This window comes from Acinonyx jubatus, chromosome X (assembly GCF_027475565.1).
Source record: "Acinonyx jubatus isolate Ajub_Pintada_27869175 chromosome X, VMU_Ajub_asm_v1.0, whole genome shotgun sequence".
Classification (NCBI taxonomy): domain Eukaryota; kingdom Metazoa; phylum Chordata; class Mammalia; order Carnivora; family Felidae; genus Acinonyx; species Acinonyx jubatus.
Window position 1 is genome coordinate 27,407,541 of NC_069389.1, and position 21,517 is coordinate 27,429,057.

The 21,517-nt window shown below is 34.6% G+C and overlaps 1 protein-coding gene across 16 annotated transcripts in view; it reads right to left on the reverse strand.

The window, feature by feature from the left end:
* Nucleotides 1-21,517, reverse strand: part of DMD (dystrophin) — a 2,092,562-nt gene that overhangs the window by 1,162,957 nt on the left and 908,088 nt on the right. For 15 of the 16 annotated variants that reach the window (XM_053201917.1, XM_053201923.1, XM_053201922.1 and 12 more), the window contains 4 exons: nt 10,234-10,356; nt 7,729-7,866; nt 4,870-5,022; nt 3,820-4,002 (listed from right to left, as the gene is read on the reverse strand). In XM_053201917.1, the coding sequence (XP_053057892.1) occupies nt 3,820-4,002; nt 4,870-5,022; nt 7,729-7,866; nt 10,234-10,356 (597 nt within the window). The remainder of the gene's footprint in view (nt 1-3,819; nt 4,003-4,869; nt 5,023-7,728; nt 7,867-10,233; nt 10,357-21,517) is intronic. The other variant, XM_053201921.1, reaches the window with a different exon arrangement.

The following is a 21,517-nucleotide window of genomic DNA, read 5'->3' on the forward strand; positions in this document are numbered from 1 at the left end:
TTATTTTTTGGCATCTGTTAATATAATTTATGAAAAGAATTTTTTCTTAACCATTATAATTTTAGTCTGTGACCTAATTTTGCTTAGGAGTTCCACACCAGCCCTGGATTGTGGTGGTACTTTGTGCAATTTTTTGGCTGCATGATCTTGATCTCTGGGAGATTAACTTTCAAATGCTACAATTATGCTTAATAAAAATTACACATAAGTTTCCATTAAGAAATTTTCAAAGCCTTCGGTTTTTTTCTTACCTCTTTCTCTACCTTTCTGTAGGAGATAGGAATTTAGACAGGGTACTATGGACGTGTTTATGGGGAATTATGCCTTCATGGGGTACAATCACCAGCTTTGCATGAAATTTCCTGCAAATACTTTGTGACTCTACATAAAACTACCTGTTCAAGGATTATGGAATCTACTCTGTAACCTACATTGAACAAAATATATCTATCTGTTGCTAATAACATTATAAATCTCTCTCTCTATATTATATATATATTAAAAAAATTAAAAATCATGTCCCTCTTCCAGTATCAACTGAAAGAAGAAGAAAGAAAATTTGAAGCCACTGAGCCCTTATAATACAGGAGGTGTTTTACAAATACCGCCATATTTCATTATCACAAAAGTCCATATTCCCATGACACAGATGAGAGACATCAGGCTGAGAGATATTTACCCATGAGCATACAGTTAGCAGACAGAGTAACTGGGATACATATTCTGGGCGGTTCACCCCAGAAAGTGGCCTTTTTACTAGGCCACGCAGGTGTTACGAAACATCCTACGGAGAAATTCCTTATGTTCAGTTTACAATCATCGCTCTGTCTTCAATGAGCAGCCAGGTCTCAAGACAACAGGAAGCATATTAGAAATGTCTTCTATTCCTAACTAGGACTGGGGCTTCAACCTCCTGAATACTCGGATTCCTCCCAATCTGTTTTCCCTTCTCTACGGTCTCTCGGATTGTCCTGAGGACCATCATCTGGTGACCCTTGGTACTCTGCTTTGGTCTACATGTCTGTCTGGCCCAGGGCTGCCTGATGGTTCCCTCAAAGTTCTAGGCCTTGCCTGAGCTTTATGATGACCATATGTAGCTCCGACATGGACATATTTCCTGAAGTGCACAAAGTGTGCACTGCTTAGTCCATTTTTGAGCCTTTATCTCTGAAATAAGGAAAATAAACTTCACATTTTAAACACAGCTCTCAACTGTTAGGCACGTCATAGTACCACCTGCAATCTTGAATTGCTACTCCTAAGATATGAAAGACTAACTGAAAATCGCTGCATCAAACAAAGTCTAGAATTTACATCTAGAGAGAACAGAAAGGGACATTGGGGAGAATGAAAGATGAGAGCAAGAGAAAAAGAACCAGGGAGCAGTAAAGAAAGAATACTGAAGTTATGACTACCTGTGCAGGATCGGGGCCACTGTAGGATTATTCCAAACACAACTCCTGGTTAAGCTGTTCACTCGTGGCTAATCTCAAATGGCCTCAGTGTATGAAAATTGGGTAAGATGACTCTAACCAAGTTGCAGACATGTGAAATCAGTTTTTCGATATATATGAGTAATCAGTGGAATAAAAAGATACATCTTGGATCTCTCCCTATCACCTTGTAGTCCTAATTAAAATTCAAAGCCAAATATAACTGTAGTATTAAATTGATTAGTCTTCATACGTATTGTTATTGCTTCTGTGATCACAGAAAACCAGAGTTCACGTAAAAATATTTTCCCATCCCAGGCACCTTGTGAATTTTGGATCTCTCAGATATAAAATCAAGAAGAAAGTTTAAGAGGAAATGTATCATAGCATTTTAGTATGATTTTTAAAACGGTATGCTGGTTCAAAAAAATCCTTACTTGATTTTACCAACCACCATTACGCTTTACAAATACGTGTTAAGAGTCCTTTTATGTATGAAGGCATAATGACACTTTGAGTGGGTGGTTTGTGGAGATTTTTGATCTTGTGTCTATTTAACTATAAAATGTTAATAACTTACCTGGACCAGGTTCTAAAAAAATTAATCCTGCATATATGATTTGTGAAGATATGGGAAAATTGGAATGGAGAAATTAGTTAGTAGTCAGATAAATCAAAGCAAGAGACTTGTCCCTGAATGATCTATTAAATTGAGAGAAAATATTTTACTTGAATTTTCTTTATGGTTGCTTAATCTTTCAATTCATTTTGTATCCATACACACAGGCTTTCTGTTAGTGTAAGCTTCAGTGATTTATGACATATTATGTTCATAACATCTAACAGGAAGGATAATAGGCTGAAATGTGCAATCAGCTGGAATTGGACTTCAAGTGTAATATAGTCGCAATATATTATATTACTTCTTCCAATTTCTCAGAATATTCAGTGGCTATTAAATCTTAGGGTACTGGGTGTCATCAAAGGCAGTGTATTCATGGATTTTTCTAATGTGTAAATACAATCAACAATAATATGCAGTGTATTTTCCCTTGGTTAATAAGCAGCATTAACAAAATTGTACATTTATAAAATAAAGTTACGTCATCTAAGGCATATTTTTTAAATATGCCAAATTAAATGGAATCAACCCATAAGAAATTCCCAAAAAAGTCTCATCTGAAGGTTGAAACCAGCGAAATTGTCATTTACATAGGTCAAAAATGATGGAATATCTGTGGGTTTCATGTGATTCAACCCAACCGAATAATAAATCCTTATTTCCCAGACTTTGACACACTTGTCTTGTAAGGAGCATTATTTTTGCAAAATTACATAGCAGTAACCATTCCTCTTCACGTTATGGTATCTCAGAATCGGAACAAAAATATTTTTTGAAAAATTCTATGGTTTATACCTTATTACCAAAAAAAGAACTATGAAGACCAAGCTTATGATTATGAATTGCCTTTTTAAAAATAAAATCACGGGGTGCCTGGGTGGCGCAGTCGGTTAAGCGTCCGACTTCGGCCAGGTCGCGATCTCACGGTCCGTGAGTTCGAGCCCCGTGTCAGGCTCTGGGCTGATGGCTCAGAGCCTGAAGCCTGTTTCCGATTCTGTGTCTCCCTCTCTCTCTGCCCCTCCCCTGTTCATGCTCTGTCTCTCTCTGTCCCCCCCAAAAAAAATAAACGTTGAAAAAAAAATTAAAAAAAAAAAAATAAAATCACAAACTTTCCATTCAGTTGTTTAAAAGAACGGTTGCTCCTTTTCCCTTTGGCTTGTAATATTTCAGTAGTCACAATATTTGATATTATCCAATCTGCTGTCAGTTATAAGCCATCTTATTAGGCAGCCAAGTCTAAAAAGCCTTTTAACCCATTAAGTAGCTAGGGCAGATACAAGGACTAAACTACTATTCTTGAAGTCAATGACATAAGATTGTTATGCAAGTTGATATAAGAAGATGGTTCACAAGAGATTTATTGTTTACTATATATACATTAAGAAAGTAAAATTAGCATGGGATGGTCTCAGGAGAGCAATACATATTTTTGGATCAGACACTGAAATAAAGTAAATGTATGATCAATTGACAAATTCACATTGCCAATGTTATGAAAAAAATGATGTGGCAAAACAAATTAAGATGTAGTTTTCATTTTTGATAAAGGGGCGGTTTCCTCCGTGCTGTTAATTTCTTGTGTTTTTAATCTGAAAACTTAACCGCTAGTTGTTGCCGAAGCCCCAAGCGAGGGCAAACTACTCACTTGCAGAATGCATATTAGAAGCCTGAAATTGCACCCAGGTTGTCTTTTCCTGTTAGTTGGCCTCTGTTATTAGAGTAGTAGTTGCAAACACATATGTGGGTTTGCCAGTAACAACTCACAATTTGTGCAAAGTTGAGTCTTCGAAACTGAGCAAATTTGCTCTCAATTTCCCGCCAGCGCTTGCTGAGCTGGATCTGAGTTGGCTCCACTGCCATTGCGGCCCCATCCTCAGACAAGCCCTCAGCTTGCCTACGCACTGCATTCAGCTCCTCTTTCTTCTTCTGCAATTCACGATCAATTTCCTATTGAGCAAAACCAATACAGGGCCCAGGGCAGTTAGCTAACCACATCAACCAACCTGCAAGCAGCACATACTTCTCTCAGAAATCTCCTAGGCTGTTGTCATTTTATTGTCATTTCCCGTAATTTACAAATATGGAAGCCATCACTGTCATCTTCACCCAAGAATCCAAATGGTATTTCAGTTATCTTTTGAATGCTCAGTTTTAGATATGCTCCCTAAGAAAATATTTAAATTGATCTAACATTTTTCTTTCTTCTCAATTCCTCTAGTGTTTTGGGGGTTGACCCAAACTGAAGTGACTACTCATTACTGATTAGGGACCATCCACATAGAATATAATTTAGAGGGTGAGTGGCTATTTATTTTCTTTTTTAAAAGTTTTGAGGAACTCAACAGAGAATGAAGCAAAATAAAAAGTGTAAAATAATAACAGGAAAAAAAAACATCTTCAGACAATATGCAAATAAATCTATACAGATTTGACACTGATGTGTGAAGATGCTCTGATGAAATGAATGTGCTAACATGAGAAAGAAGCCGTCCATATACCGATAAGTCATTTGTTCATCTGGAACAAAGATACACAGAGTCAATTACAATTTTACCAGGAAACATACGACATTTCTTAACTCATTTTACATTGTCTAAAAATAAAACATTTTATTCATTCAACAGTAGGTCAATTGAAAAACACTTAATACAGTACATTTACTAAAACAACACACAATACGAGGAAATGCAGCAAATCAGAGAGCACGCTAAAAGAGGAAACAGCAACAATTTCAAATATCATCCACCCATGTTAAGGTAAAGAAATTAAACTATAGCAATAAAATCTAGTATTGACATTCTAAAACAACATTACCTTTATTTTCCTTTCATCTCTGGGTTCAGGTAGGCTGGCTAATTTTTTTTCAATGTCATCCAAGCATTTCAGGAGATCATCAGCCTGCCTCTTGTACTGATACCACTGGTGAGAAATTTCTAGAGCCTTTTTTCTTCTTTGAGACCTCAAATCCTGTTCATGGTGCAGATATTATTACAATATCAATATATATGTATCGGACACTTCTGGCTGCAGTTATTTAAAAATACTGAATCCCTCATCTTCTTGTACAGCTTTACTTAAATTCACATTTAAATGCTAAATATACAAATAGATGATTAAAGTATTTTCTCCTGGCATGTTCAAATTTGTTGAGAAATCTCATATTTAATTGAGTAAATGAGTCAACTATATTATCATGTAGTCTATGTGAAACAGTTTAGTATATGAATACAAATGAATTAACTAGATATTTGCGCCCATTTAATGAGTTTATATTTGACTTTTAAAACAGATAAAAAATCTAAAATTTAGATCTTCAGCCCCGGGTTCGTCAATAAAAGTTTAAGTTTACATAGCCAAGCAACTACATTCACGGTTTTAGAAACCCCTGCAAAAAGTTTCATAGGCCGTGAATGTTTTGTGATTAGAAATATAAAATCATCTGAGTTATCATGTAAATTGTTTTGAGCTCTCCCTCTCTCTATATATATAGATAGATAGAGAGAAGTGTGAAAGATATATCTGTGAGTGTACATGAAAATGACAACTATTACAAAAATGCTTTCTCTTTTGAGGCTTGCATGGCCAACTTTTTTTATTATATCATCTCATGTTCCAAATGCAAAATGATGAATTAGTTAAAAAAGACAAGGGAAAGTGCATGGCTTCCAATCAACCAGATGAGATAAATAAGGGCAACTGCTTAATAAATCAACAAAGGGGGGAAATTAATCATCTTGTTCCTTACAAGCTCACCCAATGTCTTCCCCGATCAATTGAATTTGTTATAATGCCATTATATGGTAACACAAGGGAACATAAGAGCTCAGAATACAGCTTTCATTTCTTCAGAACAGTAGCAATTAGGGTTTCATGTACAGATTTAACTGGAGCAAAAGAAAATAATGAATATCAAAGAATTGCTGAAATATTCATTGCTTTGGAACGTTCTGACCTTCTTTGAAGTATTTCATAAGGACTAGAACTGGAGCCCTTTGGAAGGATAATATAGTTACTGAATTTGATGGTGTAGAGTAGTTTGGCAGGTGGAATACATTTTCAAAACCGCTTTTAATATTTATTTGCAAGAGTGATCTAAATTTCGTTCTCCATTTGGTTTAAAACTGAGGATGTAAAATTTACTGCCGTTTACATTTTTAGATGAATTTCTAAACCTCCTGTGGAGGTAATAAACGCCTGGGATGAGCCAGATGGAATGCTGCTTTTTTCAAAGGTACCAAGATACAGCCACGTGAACAAGAGCTGAGCCATGTCTTTTTCGTGACACGACTCAAATCTTGGCCAAGAGAAAGGGCTTGTGGTCATAAAATCTGAAACTCCTCTCATTCCCTAAGCACAAGGTGCTGTGTAATGTGTAAAGATATTTAGAGACATTATATAGATCTCTTTAGAGATATGCCAGATAACCATTAAACACTGCTGTTCAGTAGGACACGTATCATCATATGACCAGTGTAGATGCTTCTGAAAGCTTGGTCACAGTTGGGAGTGTGTGAATTACACAGCTTTCTGATTTTTCTGAGCACATTATGGCTTGCTCTTGCACTCCCTCAAGGAAGAGGCCTTTTCTATTTACTATATGTATCAGCAGTTACCTTCAGAACACCTGCTGGCCAATTAGACTTTCCTTGTGGATTCCTTGCAGGCACAATATTGTGTAATTACATTCTCAGCAGTGTTTATTTGGTTGTCTGACTATATGGGGAAAGGTTTTATGCTCTTATTTGCATAGTGAAAGCAGACTTCATCCACCTAGTAGGTGGATCTACCCACATAGCTACATAGCTCTATACGAGTGATTTACAATGAAAAGCTTGGCAATTAACAGTATTAGAAAATCAGCCATGCATGCCAATACGGAATATTGAAAAGCACATTAAAAAAATAAAAGGTTATTTCACAAAACTCTTCACATGTCCAGTCTCATGTCAAGAACTTCCTAATTATTATTATAGAAAAAAAAAAAAAAAACAACCCTATTCTGTCCTTTCTGCACAAAGCCATGTGAATCACATGGGGGTTGAAGCTATCCCCTATCGCTGGTTAATATGAGAGGGCCAGTTTCTCTTCAAGGACATTAAGATTCTTTTTGAGGATTCCTATATAAATGAAATTAGACTCTGTAGATGCTTAGTCAGTTGCAAAGAGCGACTCTCTTCAAGGCAAAATGAAGTTAATTGAAAAAAATTAAGTAGAATTCCAGGCCTTACTAAATGCATATTAGGTTACCAAAAGACTGGACCTACTTTAAGTAAAATCAGTAAACTATAGGAAGCAGAAAACCTGAAAAAATATAAATTGGTTATTCTGGCAGTTAACCAGGTTTTGCAAGACAGACGTAAAAATATCATTAAAAAAACTGTATTAGAAAATTAAATGTATAAACACTGTGACTGAAGCATGTTAATATTTTTCAATCACTACCCAGAAAAATCTAAGCAAAAAGCCCACAAATTTTTAAGTAATACATCTTTCAAAATCAAAGACACCACTCAAAAATGTTAAATAAAGCACACACACTGAAACAGGAAAAAAAACGTATCTCTGGGGACTAAGATTCTTAAGCAGATTTTATTGATGCACAATATAGTTTACCCTACATATGAAAGAAAAAAAACCCACAGGCAAGGTATATTATAATTTTAGCTCTAATACCTTGAGAGCATTATGTTTTGTCTGTAACAGCTGCTGTTTTATCTTTATTTCCTCTCGCTTTCTCTCATCTGTGATTCTTTGTTGTAAGTTGTCTCCTCTTTGCAACAATTCTTTTACAGTACCCTCATTGTCTTCACTCTGATTAAAAACAACAAGTACAGTCTTCATTTTGGTTTTTAAAAAGCTGTGCATCGTTAACAGAGATAATAAGACATGTTACTGAAACACACACAAAAAGTTCCAATTTTAAACTTTCAGGACTATTATTCTAAGATATTGTGCTCATAGTTTTTTTTTTTTCTTTTAAGTGGTTTACTGTAGCTCTTAAAAGGAGGAAGTTTCCTCCCATCTAGTTCAAAAGGACCACACTTGACCGGGGGCACGTGTAGGAAGATCAGGTTGTAACTTATTTCATCGTTTCACACAAGTCATCAAGTGGTTTTGATTTCTTAGCGCATATCTAGAAGTTAAACCAGTTTGGAGAAGTGAACTAAACTTGTCATTTATAATATTAATCAGCCCATGCAGGAATATTGGATGTGGATGTGTGAGTGTGAGACGGCAACAATTTTTAAAATTTTACCACACTCACTCCTAAGTGAATGTGTTTTGTTTTAAATGTACACTAATTTCTACCTAATCATCTATTTTAAATAACCTATATGTCCAAATTTCTGACAAATATAAGGGCGTTAGTAAAAAATGATGTGCTAGATTGCTGTCAATATTGCAAATAATTTCTACAAATGTAACATTAATGTGTGTTGTTTTTAAAAACTCTAATCAAATAAGTATTAAAATGTAGGTTAGGGAAATTATTTTTAAAATGTTGAGAATGCATTTAGTTTTTTAAACTCCAAGAATAATATTTTTATTTTATTTACTTTGAAATAAAATTATTTGAATAAGTGCCAGTTTAACAGGACAGCACATGTGACCAGGTGATTTTCCATCTGTGGTGTCCTATCTTTCTTTGAACTCAGTATTTGAAAACTTTCTTTTGCAGAGGTTCACCTTGCATGGCCCTCAAGGTAGTCTGATGAGCTAAGATAACAAATATGAGACAATTTTTGTAAAAGTCACATGTATGTGTATTTGCGTGTAATCATTCATAGTACTCAGAGGTACCTATTTACATCTGCACCGCATATTTAAACCACTATACACAAATGAAGAATTATTTTTTCAGAGGAACATCATTTTTATCTGAGATGTGTCAGTTGCTAGTTTGGCAAAATATAACATAGAGATACGTTTATAATTTGTGAAAGACCTTCCTTATTTTAAAAAGTCTGCGATATTTCCTAAGGCTGAGGACAAAAACCAAAAAACCAATAACAAAAATCCCACTTCATTTCTTTCCCCATGCCAGGTGACGGCTATAGGGCAGAGTCTGTGAACAGCCCAAGAGGTAAGCAGTGTTCTTTTTCACCTCGGGACCCTTGGGTTTCTTCTTTGACATGAAGGAGAGGTAGGTGTAACTCAGCATCTTGGAAAACCTCTTCTTGACTTTCTTTCCATGAGCTGAGTTGGCAAGGCCACCAAACCCCATACATGGGGAGGACGGACTGATTTCGGGCAGCTCCAGGAACTCAGAATTGTTACCACTGAGAACTAAGATTAGTGGAAATAGTTTTCCTATTGCTTCCCATACCTACAATCTAAAATTTATATACTGCCTTGTAATGTCATTTTAAAGCATGGCTGAGAAGTTCCTAGCATTGATGGGTGTCTGAGAAATCTCGAGCATGACATATGTAAAGGTTAAGAATGCCACATTGGTGATGGCTGTGGAAGAGGGAAAAGGAAATTGTGAAAAGGATGTGGAAGGAGAAATAAGTCAGGAAAAAGGGATGTGATGCAGAACTATTCAAGCCAGAGAGAAATGTAACAGATATTTTGAAATTAATCAGGGTTGAAAGGAGAATGTTATGAGTTTGGGAAGAGCCCACATGGTTATATTCCCTTACTCCCATGAAATAAGCAGCATGAAGTCATACATATTTTAGACATCTAATGTACTATTTAATTGACTTTTTGGCAAAACTAGTTTGTAGTAAACTTTAGTAAATATTTTTTATATTGTTTGTAATACCTCTTCTCTGACACAAACATTAAATTACCAAAAATCATGACTGACACAAAACATCAGCCATCCTCAATGGCTGAGTTTCTTATTAAATGTCCAGTTAATCTTCTGATTTAACTCTTTTCCCCCCATTACATTCTGTCCTCTGAGTTTGAAAATTGCACAGGTCAAAACAAAACTGCTGAACTGTTTATTAGAATCTGCAAGTGCTCCTATGTGACCATACCATAGTAATTTGGCATTCATAATAAAGGTTCAACAAGAATACTTTGCATTTATAATAAATCATTAGAATCACAAAATGGGCAAGGTATGCACTGAGAATCGAGTTGGAGACTTGAGTTATCTAATTTCTTTCCAACTATTTATTCATTTTCACTCCTAGTTCATTCACACTTTTATCACAACCAATTTACCATATCTTTATTGAAGTCTTCCTCTTTCAGATTCACCCCCTGCTGAATTTCAGCCTCCAGTGGTTCAAGCAATTTTTGTATATCTGAGTTAAACTGCTCCAATTCCTTCAAAGGAATGGAGGCCTAAAAAAAAAGATAGTGCTAATTTAAATCAAAATTACTTTTTATTAGAAACATAAACCCCCAAAATTACATTTGTTCAACCTCCTGTTGCTAAAATAATGACATGCATTATGTTTCCACATTATATTTTATGAAAGCTTTGAAATACAACTGGGAAAGTACCTGGGGATGCAAATAAAGGCAAACACGTAACATTATCAGAGCTCAACATACATGCAAGATAATGCAATTCGTTATTTTGTTTTTTCAACAAAGCCAATTTCCATATACTCGATTGAGCTAATTGTTAATATTCTAAAGTTGAATTTGATCTTATTTAAAATATTCTGATATAAATACCATTTGTGTAAATATGTCTTCTCAGAAATTTGCCTCATTCATCAAGTAACAGTAACCTCAGGTAGAAATGCAGAATTGTCTCCTTATCCTCAGAAAACTACACAGCCATCTGCCCCAATATTTTAAATGACATTTTTAGCATGGAAAATATGACAGGCACACTCTCATAAGACAAACAATGCCAGGAGCTTGCCTTAGGAATGCTTTCTTTGGTAGCACACACAAAAAATTTCAAATGAATGAACCCAGAACATTTCACATAAAAATCTGAATGTATGTTTTCCAACCTTACAAACATCACAGTTTCTTTGAGTTTGAAATTCATAATGACCATAGTCTCAAAAAACTTGAAAACCTTTTTCTCTAAGGAAACCACTTGAAGAGTGATGAATAAAACTACATTGAAAATCAAATATATATTCGAAAGAGTAGGCAAGACTTAATTATCAAAGTTCCAACAGTTAAGAAAATATGCATTCTATTGATCTTTACCCTGCATTCAATTTCTTCGCAGTAACACACTAAGAAATTGCTTCTCCCTCATAGCTTCTGAAAATTCACAGATGACATAGAGAAATCTCGTTTTCTTACAGAGCCAACCATTTCCCAACTTGTAAAACCAACTCAGGAATGACCCTCAGTGTCTTATGCCTGGATGACTGCATGTATCAAGTATGGTCCCCATCTACTGCTCCCCATCACATTCCCAGCCATAGTCTTACTCTTTATTAAATGGCATCTCCCAGAGGACAACAAAGATAAGTGTTCAAGGAAAAACCAAGTATCTAAAGGTATAGTTACTAATGAAGAAGTGAATAATCAAATGCCGTTCACCAGAACACGGCTGCCACATACAACATGAGTATACAGTTATCTTCTGGGCACTTTTACACACACCAGAAAGGATTTATGGGCTCTTTTGAAAAGTGACTCATTTTCAATATTGCTTTTAAATCCTAATGAACATCCACAATGTGAAAAGTCATAAAAGGTTCCTGAACCAGTAGAGAATGATAGTATCGTACACATATTTAAGGGATGTTTCCATCTCTGTATTATCAACATACTTCTACGCTTTAAAAACATATTGCCCAAAGTGTGGTAAAAGCAAAAAAAAAAAAAAAAAAAAAAAAGCTTTAGCATCAAGATGAAACAATCTTAATGTGATACTATTCTGTGTCACTGAATTGTTCGCATTTGCTAATTTTTAATTAGACCAACTTCATTGTTCTACATAATTTTGTGAAAGTAAAATGATAGGTACTATTTACAATAACTTTTATTGAGTGCTTGGGTGTCAAAATAAAATGGGTCCATTTGCCGGCAGATTTATCTGTTCTACTTCTTTGTACGCTTCCTATCTAGCTCACTCTATCTCCATATAATCCAATACAGAAGGTAATTTCAAAGGCTTCACATTCAGGTCTCTATGCCTCTTTCTCAATACTGCTTGACTAAATGCATTGTATTATCTTCCAAATTTAACTGTAACTTTCATAACACCTCCCAAATATTCATCTTTAGCTGGTGCTTCACTTCTGAATTTTAATAGAGACTCTCCTAGAGCCAGCTGATACCTCACTTCAAGTTCAACATATCTAGAAAGGAGCTCATTATCTTTCCCCCAAGCTGCTTGCAACACCAACTTCCCTAGTTCTGTAAATAGAAGACTACTTTTCTCACTCATCCAAGCTTAAAATGTGAGTCATGTTATTTTTCAACACTTCACTCTAGTAAAATCATTGTGAACTCATTCACCATGATCTACTTGCTTTCTATTCCCAGAGACACCATATCTCCTAGTCATCACACAGGAATTAAGGCAACAACCTCCTTATAGGGGTATAATCTCCTTCTCATGTCACCAGTTCCATCCTGTACACTGCGATCAGGTCAGTATGCTACAAAAACATGGCTTTCATTAACCCATTTTTCTATTCAAAAAGTACAAGTAGAATAAAGCCTGAACTCCAACATTATAGTCAAGGCTTCCCCTAACATTGTCCCAAGGACCTTTCTAGCCCTATTTAAGTGTTCCCAGTATCAACCTTTCTTACAAGCCTATTGGTGAACTCTGTGTATTACCCCCCACCTTGGCCTTTAGAACGTTTTTAATCTTTGGTGAAGAGCCTAAGCTCCTGAATGAGAACATCTAGACTGAATTGGGATGCCACCATTTAGTAGCTGGGGGATCTTGCACAAGTTATTTGTCCTCTTTGAGTCCAGTTACTCTATTGTAGCGTGAAGATAAGAAGAATATCTACCTTACAGGGGTGTTATGAGAATCAAATAAATTAGAATGTTGTCTGAGATACAATAAATGCTCAGTTAATATCGGTTACTATTTTCACCTTAAATCCTATGTATCCATATGACATATGATAAACACTCAGTAAATATTGACTCTTAATGTTGCCTCTCAAAACTGTACCCATCCATGACTTCATTAAAAGATATTCTTTTGAAAACATATGGTTTATGAAGAATAAAATAAATGCTTATTGCATTAGCATTTCTACTTTGCCAAGGTATTTGACAAAGTCATTAAATTCTGATGATGAACATGGAGAAACTGAGACTCAGTTTGGCAATGTAGCATTCTGAACAACAAAACTTGCTAATTAATTAATCTGTATCAACGCAGAGGGTAGTTTCAAGGAGGATGCCAAAGGGCTTTGTATTTGTTCTGCCCCATGCAGTATTTTCATCAGGGATTGTTTGGAGACATAAAAAGTATGTAAAAACAAAACAAAACAAAACAAAACAAAACAAAACAAAACCATGCAGAGAGAGGAATGAATTCCATGAACACCCCTTGAAGATAAGGGATTTGCTGTCTTGTTCAACATGGAGTCATTCCTTGTACAAAGTAGCCACTCACAAATGAATATTTCCTGAGAAACTCAGTAAATGAAGGATTAATCATGGGATAATAGAATCAACATTTCATGGAACTCCTGAATGACCTAGAATTTTAAATAACACAATTTCTATTGTATAAAATTGAAAGGACCTGATTGGCCAAATGCTAGCAACAATGTTACCACCAACTACAAAAATGTTATAAGTAGATACAAATAGCTTTTAGGAAACATTACTACAACATGATTAATTAATAAAGCAAGATAATGCAAAGTCAGATTTTTATTAGTAGTACATGTGGGGTCCAGATTTCCTGATCAAAGACTGCCTTGCTTTTGTTAAAAAAGGTCACTATACAGAGTAAGGATTTGAATTATTCTGTATGGCTCCAAAGTGAGTAACTTGAATCAATGCGTAAAAGTTACTTGGAGCCTGAATTTTAGTTGAATACAGGAACAGCTGATTAGTGCTATCAATGTTTTTTTTTTTTTTAATTATTTTTAAGAGCACTAATTGTAAAGTAGTGAGTTTCTCCTTGCTGAAAATACACAAGCAGAAGCAGGATGCTGACATATTAGGGTCTATGTTAGCAATAAGACACTTCTCACATAAATATTTCCCTAAAATTTTATCAACTTATAGTAAATTCTGTCCTCTGAATTCAAAAGGTTTTGTTTATCTGTAGCAATGCAGCTAAAGAGCAACAGAATGCAAGTCAGATATATAATTTTAAATGCTTTAGATGCCATACTAAAAAGTAAAAAGGATCAAATTAATTATACTTTATTTACCTGATATATCCAAAATATCATATAAACCTATAATCGACATAAAATAGAAGATATTTTACATTGACTTTTTCATATTAAGACTTCAAAACCTACTGTGTATTTTACACTTCCAGCACTTCTTAATTTGTAATAGCCACATTTCATATAATAGCCATATGTGGTTCGTGGCTACTTTTTTTAGACAGTACAGATCAATAGTAATTATTATAACCATGACTTTTGAAAAGAATGGTTATGAGTTTGAAATACATCATAAGAGTAATGTCTTACTAGTGTTAGGCAAGCTGCTGATGTTTTATGTAGTAAATTTTAGTGGATACAGGTAATTTTTATGGTATCTCTCTCATTCACTTACATTCAAATATGTTTTGAGAGGAATTTTGCCGAATCCTTCTGGGGATAGGAAAATTTATGGGAATGGGTTCCACATGTTCTATCAGGAGTTTCCATTCCTCATTTAATGTACATTGTACTGCAGTGTCTCTTACATGTTCAATATCATGTTATATGGCTTTTAAGAGTTTATGCTTTGTCTCACCAGTAGGTATTTAATCCTTGAAGTTTAGGGTATATATGCTCTATTTTCCGTAGCAAATATAACTCCTTTTTTCGTATAGATGAGGTACTTACTATATCAACAACTAGTTTTAAAGCATCCAATATATTAACTGAAGTAACCAGTGACCAATTTTGTAACCAAAATAACCATAGGTACTCAACCCAATTATTTTGTCTGTACTATTGGCATGATCAGACCAGCCATTTGACATGCACGTGATTATTACTCTTCATTCAGATACAAGGGCTTAGAAAAATTTAAATGCTTCCTTAAGACTTCACTGGTTATCATTAGGTCATCACAATTTGAATATGGAAGGCAGTTCCCTGACCAATTAAAGCTTTACATGTCATTCCTTGGTCTTTCTTGCCTTTGTAATTTAGAATTCTTATAAAACTTTATAAAAGAAACGCATAATAAGCAAGCACCCAAAATTTAATAGCTCCCTCTTGAGTCAGCAAAGCTTAAAACATATAAAGTATCTAGTGTTTGCCTTTTAGATTGAGAATTATGATAAATTATTTAAAGGAATTGAAAACAATGGTGGATAAATCATAATTACTGCATAAATTACTTCTATTGAATTTAAAGAAAATATATGACCACAGAACTAGAATCACAATTAAATCACACAACGTTAGACAATGCACACAAGATAGGTTTTAGAATACACAGAAAATAATCAAACAAAGATCATAATATCATAGGGGAGAGCATATACCATACACCAGGCATAGGTTTCCCACAACTTCGTTTTTTACTTACCTTTCCATCTTAAGAGCTTTAAACATTGACTGGATAGTCATACAAAATACAAATAAAGTAAAACATGAGGAGGGTTAATAAACAGATAAACGGACACAAAAGAAAGAAGAGACAGAGAAACTGAGAAAGACAACGCTTGGTTTTCCTTGATTTTTAATGTTTCAGATTGCTTAACAGCTATTAATTGTGCTTTGCTGTACGATTTAGGATTAATGAAATTTAAGGCTTTGTTAAATTCTTAGCATTAAAGATGACTTATATAACAAGTTAACAAACAATAACAGACTGAAAAAAGCAAAATCAATTACAAATTGATTCATTGTAAATTGGAAGCATTCAAATTACTCAGATACACTTTATAATTTTTAAAATTTAACCTTACTTTTAGTTAAATATTACTTCTCACGTGCAAAGATACACTAACATAATGACTGTGTTTACACAGACAGCAAAGTAAACATTTGTTAATGTGGACCATGTAATCTCGATAATCAGGATAAATGGCCACTACATTCAAATTACACTAATATCTAAATTGAAAATAAATAATCCAAGTGCTACAGATTTGTTTAATATGGCTCAAATTAGTCTCTTCCTTCCATTCTGCAGCTTTGAAAGTTTATTTATAATTACAACATCGGTATAAAAAATAAAATAATTCACGGAAACCAAAATGAATAAATTTTCAAGGACCAGTAACATCCTGCAATACAGAAAAGACATACTGAGGATATGATATAAAGAGTTATTTCCAATCAAAATATCTGGAGAGGGGGAAAAAAAACCCACAAAGAGAAATAAGTGTATTAAAAAGACCTACCCAGAATAAAGATAACCGGGTAAACTAGTTTATAGCTTTATTCATTCACTTATTTTAACTTCATAAGAGCAAATTCCAAAAAACATAACAAAGTAAATTTAAAAAATAAAGCCAAATTGACTCAGAATAGTGACATTATACTAGTTGGATTCTTTTAATAATTAGGTAAGTGAGTGGTTTATCTTTGATGCTTCAAAGATAAAGATGTGAAAATGCGGTAAGTTCCCAAATTTATGAATTATTTAAAGGGCGCTACCCAGTACACTGGTTTTTGAATTGATGAGATTAATCTCATGGTCATACTTTTCAGATTAGATACAAAATATACTGACTGGTTAAGATATACTCGTGGTTCAAGAATCAGCCCACTGCCTACTTATTGTTAAATATAACTGGAAATGTATTTCTCTACGTCATGATTAAATGAGTGTAGTAGTAGCAACTGAAATAAGAGAAAAAAAGGATCGTACTGTAAAAATACATGAGGGAGACAAGCGAATTAAAAGCAAAAATACAACACTTTGGACAACTGTGTGTTTTCTCTTTTTTCTTCTTTTCTCTTGCCCTTTCTCCCTTCCTCTCTCACTTCTCTCTTTTTTGTTCAATTCTTTTTGTTTTTAATACAAAAAAGTGCACTGAAATCATGTTTTTTTTTTAAGTGAAGTTGGACAGGTTTATATTAACGTATAATCTAGCAACAATAAATACCTAATGATATAAACACAGGTAATAAAGTATGCTGAGGGGCAGCATGTGGGAGTAGACCAAGCAATGAACCAGGATCTGACATTTTCCTAACCAGGCTAACTGTAAGAACTTACGCAACTCACTGGCTCTCGGGGCACCCGTAAGTATCCGAAAGTCCCTGGTCTGAGGAAAGATTACTTTTGCATGTGTTGACTGATCAGAGAAATAACTGTCTTTCTTAAGGGATCCCAATCAGGAATCACCAAATAGCTTTAAGCATTTTAAATGTCACACTAATAAGACCCAGTTAGTTCTAGCAAATGACACTGCTCAGCAAACTCAATAAACATCTACTTGGAAACCATTTTAACTGATTATAAAAAAGGATTTGTTATCAAATTTTTAACAGAATTAACCTTATAAAAGGATAGCAAATTACAAACGTGAAAAAGAAGTTGTTAATATAGGAATTCTGTTGCTAGGTTAATTTCCTATTTATTTCAGTGAAATACAATTAGCAGGTATAGTACTACATAGTTTGGGTATTAAACTGCTCATATTACCTGAGGATTTCAACTGTAATTGGTACGTATTTAGTATTCTACAAATTATGCGATACCTATAGATCTTTACCAAAGTTTTTATCTATGCTTTCTGCTATAATTTCTTTGTAGAAAATTTCACTAAAAAGTGTGTATGTAAAATGTGTATGTGTATGTACATGTGTACATAACCATGTATGTATATTTGCATACATATACACATACACACACATATACAAACGAGAATAACTGTACCAGTTAATGGACTACATTCTCTTCTGTCAGAAGAGGCGTTAAATTAGAAACACACTACAAAGGGGAAAAAGATAAATATATTTGTACTGATAAAGCTGACTACTGAAAATTGGGTTTTAGTTAAAAATTTCAAAACCAACAAATCTTATTCCGACATTCTAGATCACATTTATAAGTGGTATTCTTTATTTCCAACTGATGTTTAGGAAAGCCAAAATACCTGTCTAAACTATCACTCAAGTATTTACAAATTACTTTTCACATATAAAGCCACCATTTAAGAGAGATTAGACCCAACCATGTGGTTTTGTGTGTGTGTGTGTGTGTGTGTTATATTCTATATTAAACGGGAAACTCACTGGCTCTCTCAGAGCCATGTATATTTATCTGCAAACCTCTGGTCTAAAGAACGATTATTTTTGCATCTGTTAACACTGACTGGAGGTCAAAAACTTGACACTATAATTATTATAGCAATAAAATTATGAATATTTACATATATGATGCCAGACTGTCCGAATCTCATGTTACAATTACAATAAATATTTCTAGGGAAACTGCTACGTGAATTTTAAAAGCAATTTTAAAGTCTATTATGGAAATTAAAGAATATATGGTATCAAATATCTAATGGCACATAAATCTTAAAAAAAGAATTGAGGACATAATAAACAAGTTCACTTTTCTTTTGGTTAGTACCAATTGCAGGGCCAACAATTCAAAATTTCAGCTCCATAGGAATGAAGACAATTTAAATAGGCAAATTATATGTGTAAGTTTCATAATATTTTGTAACAAAGTAATTGTCTATACTAATAGGCCATAGACAAAATCTATTTAGACAATATTACTTTGAAACTAAGTATTTTGATGCCTATTTTTTTCTTGAAACTCATATGCAGACTTTTATACTCGGTGAGTCTTGAATCCTGAGTCACTTTTCAAGTCACCATCTTTTTGGTCTTCACGTAATAATTTATGTCTAGGTTAGTTCTCAGTGTCTTTACACGAGTGGTTCTCAAACTGAGTCCCCAAATCATTAGCATCAATGTCACCTAAAAACTTCCTAGACATGCAAATATTAGGGAATACTGAATCATAATCTCCATGGGAGGTGGGCAGGGGGGATAGACAGAAATCTGTGTTTTAACAATTCCTCCAAGTACACAAAGGTTTGAAAGTCACTGCTCTAGATTGTCACTTCCTTTGCCTTCCCACAGATATCCCTTTATTTGAGATACTCACTGTTTCTCACCTAGACTATTGTGATTCCCTACTTCCTGTAATTTATTCAGTTGCATTCTCTTCACAACCACTGTTGCACTAATCTTTCAACAGGGCACGTAAAAAGAACCCATTAAGAACTCCTCAGTGCCTTTTGAATTAAGCATAAACTATTAGTCTGTTTGTCATGATCTCTCCACGCTGTGTCTAATCATCCTTTACAGTGTTATCATCCACAACTAAGCTTCATGCTCCATGCTCTACATTTTGTAAGTAAACTGAATGTACTCTCCACCGAACACTCCATACACTCTTGGGCTTTTTCATCGGTTTTTCCTGAATTGTTACCTCCTCCATGTCGCTAGAATGGCTAAATTCACTTAGCATACACTCATTCTTGGACCAATATCCACAAACATGACTTGTTCCGTCATTAAACGGTAAGCTCCTTGAATCCATCACATCTTACCTAGCAATACAGGGACCACAGAACCAAACATTGTGATCTGAAATACTACAAGGTTGGTGACAGATCATTCATATTGGTCCCTTTTCCCAACAGTTTCTTCATTAATCCCTTAAGATCTACCTCAACTATCATCTCTCCCAAAATGTGGACTCCCATCTCCAACTTGGCTTCTCCCAACATGGAGAGGGGCAGACATGCCCTAAGGAAAAGGACTAAGGACTCAGTTTATTTCTGCCCTCTATGCATCTGTTTCCTGCCATCTTCTTTTCCTGATAATATCTTCCTCACCATCACCGTGCTAAGCCACCATGTTCAGATTCCCTAAAACAAAAAGAGATGTGACATGTTGTCTTTCCCCACTGATTCCATCAACTTTACTCATGGTTAGGAAGTTACCACTGATTTATTTTGATAATTCTGACCATCCCCAATAAAAGAGCCATTTTCTCAAAGAGATTTCAAACAGATTATGAGGATTAAGCTTTTTCAAAGCAATCAGATACTACTGATAAACCTCAAGGAAATGGGAAGAGGTATAATATATTTTAAAGGTCCTATTTGGGACAAGCAGAATTTCCCAGCATTTCCTATAATGGTCCACTTGATAATATGTAAGGCTGGTCCTTACAATGGAAATAGCAAAGAAGTCTTCTTGATCTCAGCCCATTCCAGCAGTGACCCGAAAGAAAAGCAGCCATTTCTCCATTTCTTTTTCCCATCACTTTCTCTCTCAACTCTCAAAATTTGGCTCTTCAAAGCTAACATATAATATGATGGAAATCATTATTGATATTAATTACTTTTTTTCATTTTGCATCTATACGTGCTTTTTGTTAATGCATGCTTTTACGTATCCTAGGCCATTTGATATTTACCACAGATGTGAGGTTAAAATAAGACAAATATCAGCTTACGACTTTTCTAGATAAAAACATGGCTCTGAGAGGTAAAGGGTCATATATATGATCACATCCCCAACAAGTTTTGTAGCTTGAAGGTAAGAATTTCTTCCTTGCACCATGCTGTTTCTCATTAATGGCTAAAAGTTACCACTGCAGAGAGCTGCATCTGATGAGTAAGTTCTCAATTAATCTAAACTGAGGACCTCAATGCTCACTCATCTCCAGATTTCATAATTTCTTGTCATGAACAATCACTGCAAGAGATACAAACTTCGTATTCTTCACCAAACAATGAATCCAGGGATTGTCAGCGAGTTTTCAGGATAAAATTTAGCTCTATTCAACTGCCCTTTCTAGGTGACCTTTAAAAGAATCCTGAAGTTAGTTCTTCTACTGAGTCACTTTTCTACCCATATACATTTCCAACCTACTTTAGTTAATTTTATCATTGTAGATTTTCTCCCAAGTTATTCTTCTAAGTGTAACTCAACCATAAGAAGGGCAATACTCCAACCCAATCTTACCTTGCATAAGCCCTACTGTATTAGGAGCTTAATTTTGAGATCAAAGGTCACCCCAGAGAATTCCAGCACTTCCAGAATTACCCTACTCCATAAGCAAAGACACATACAGGTCGTTATTTTAAATTCCTTATTGCATCAACAAAAGATCACTGGACTGTCAAATTTTAGAACTCTTCAGAGCTAATCTAACTAATTACCCCTCATGTTAACTAATCTAACCCAGAAATTTTACACCACGTTCTATGGACATAACTTGCACCACTTAAATCTTACCACAGGAAGGAGAAAGATACAAGGACAGAAACCCACCCATCCAGGAACTCTCTTGTTATCTATTTTATACATTCTGTTCTAAATAATAACCCTTGGGGGCTGGGAGGGTGGGATGCTTTCTTTTTAAGAATTACTAATCTGGTTTAACT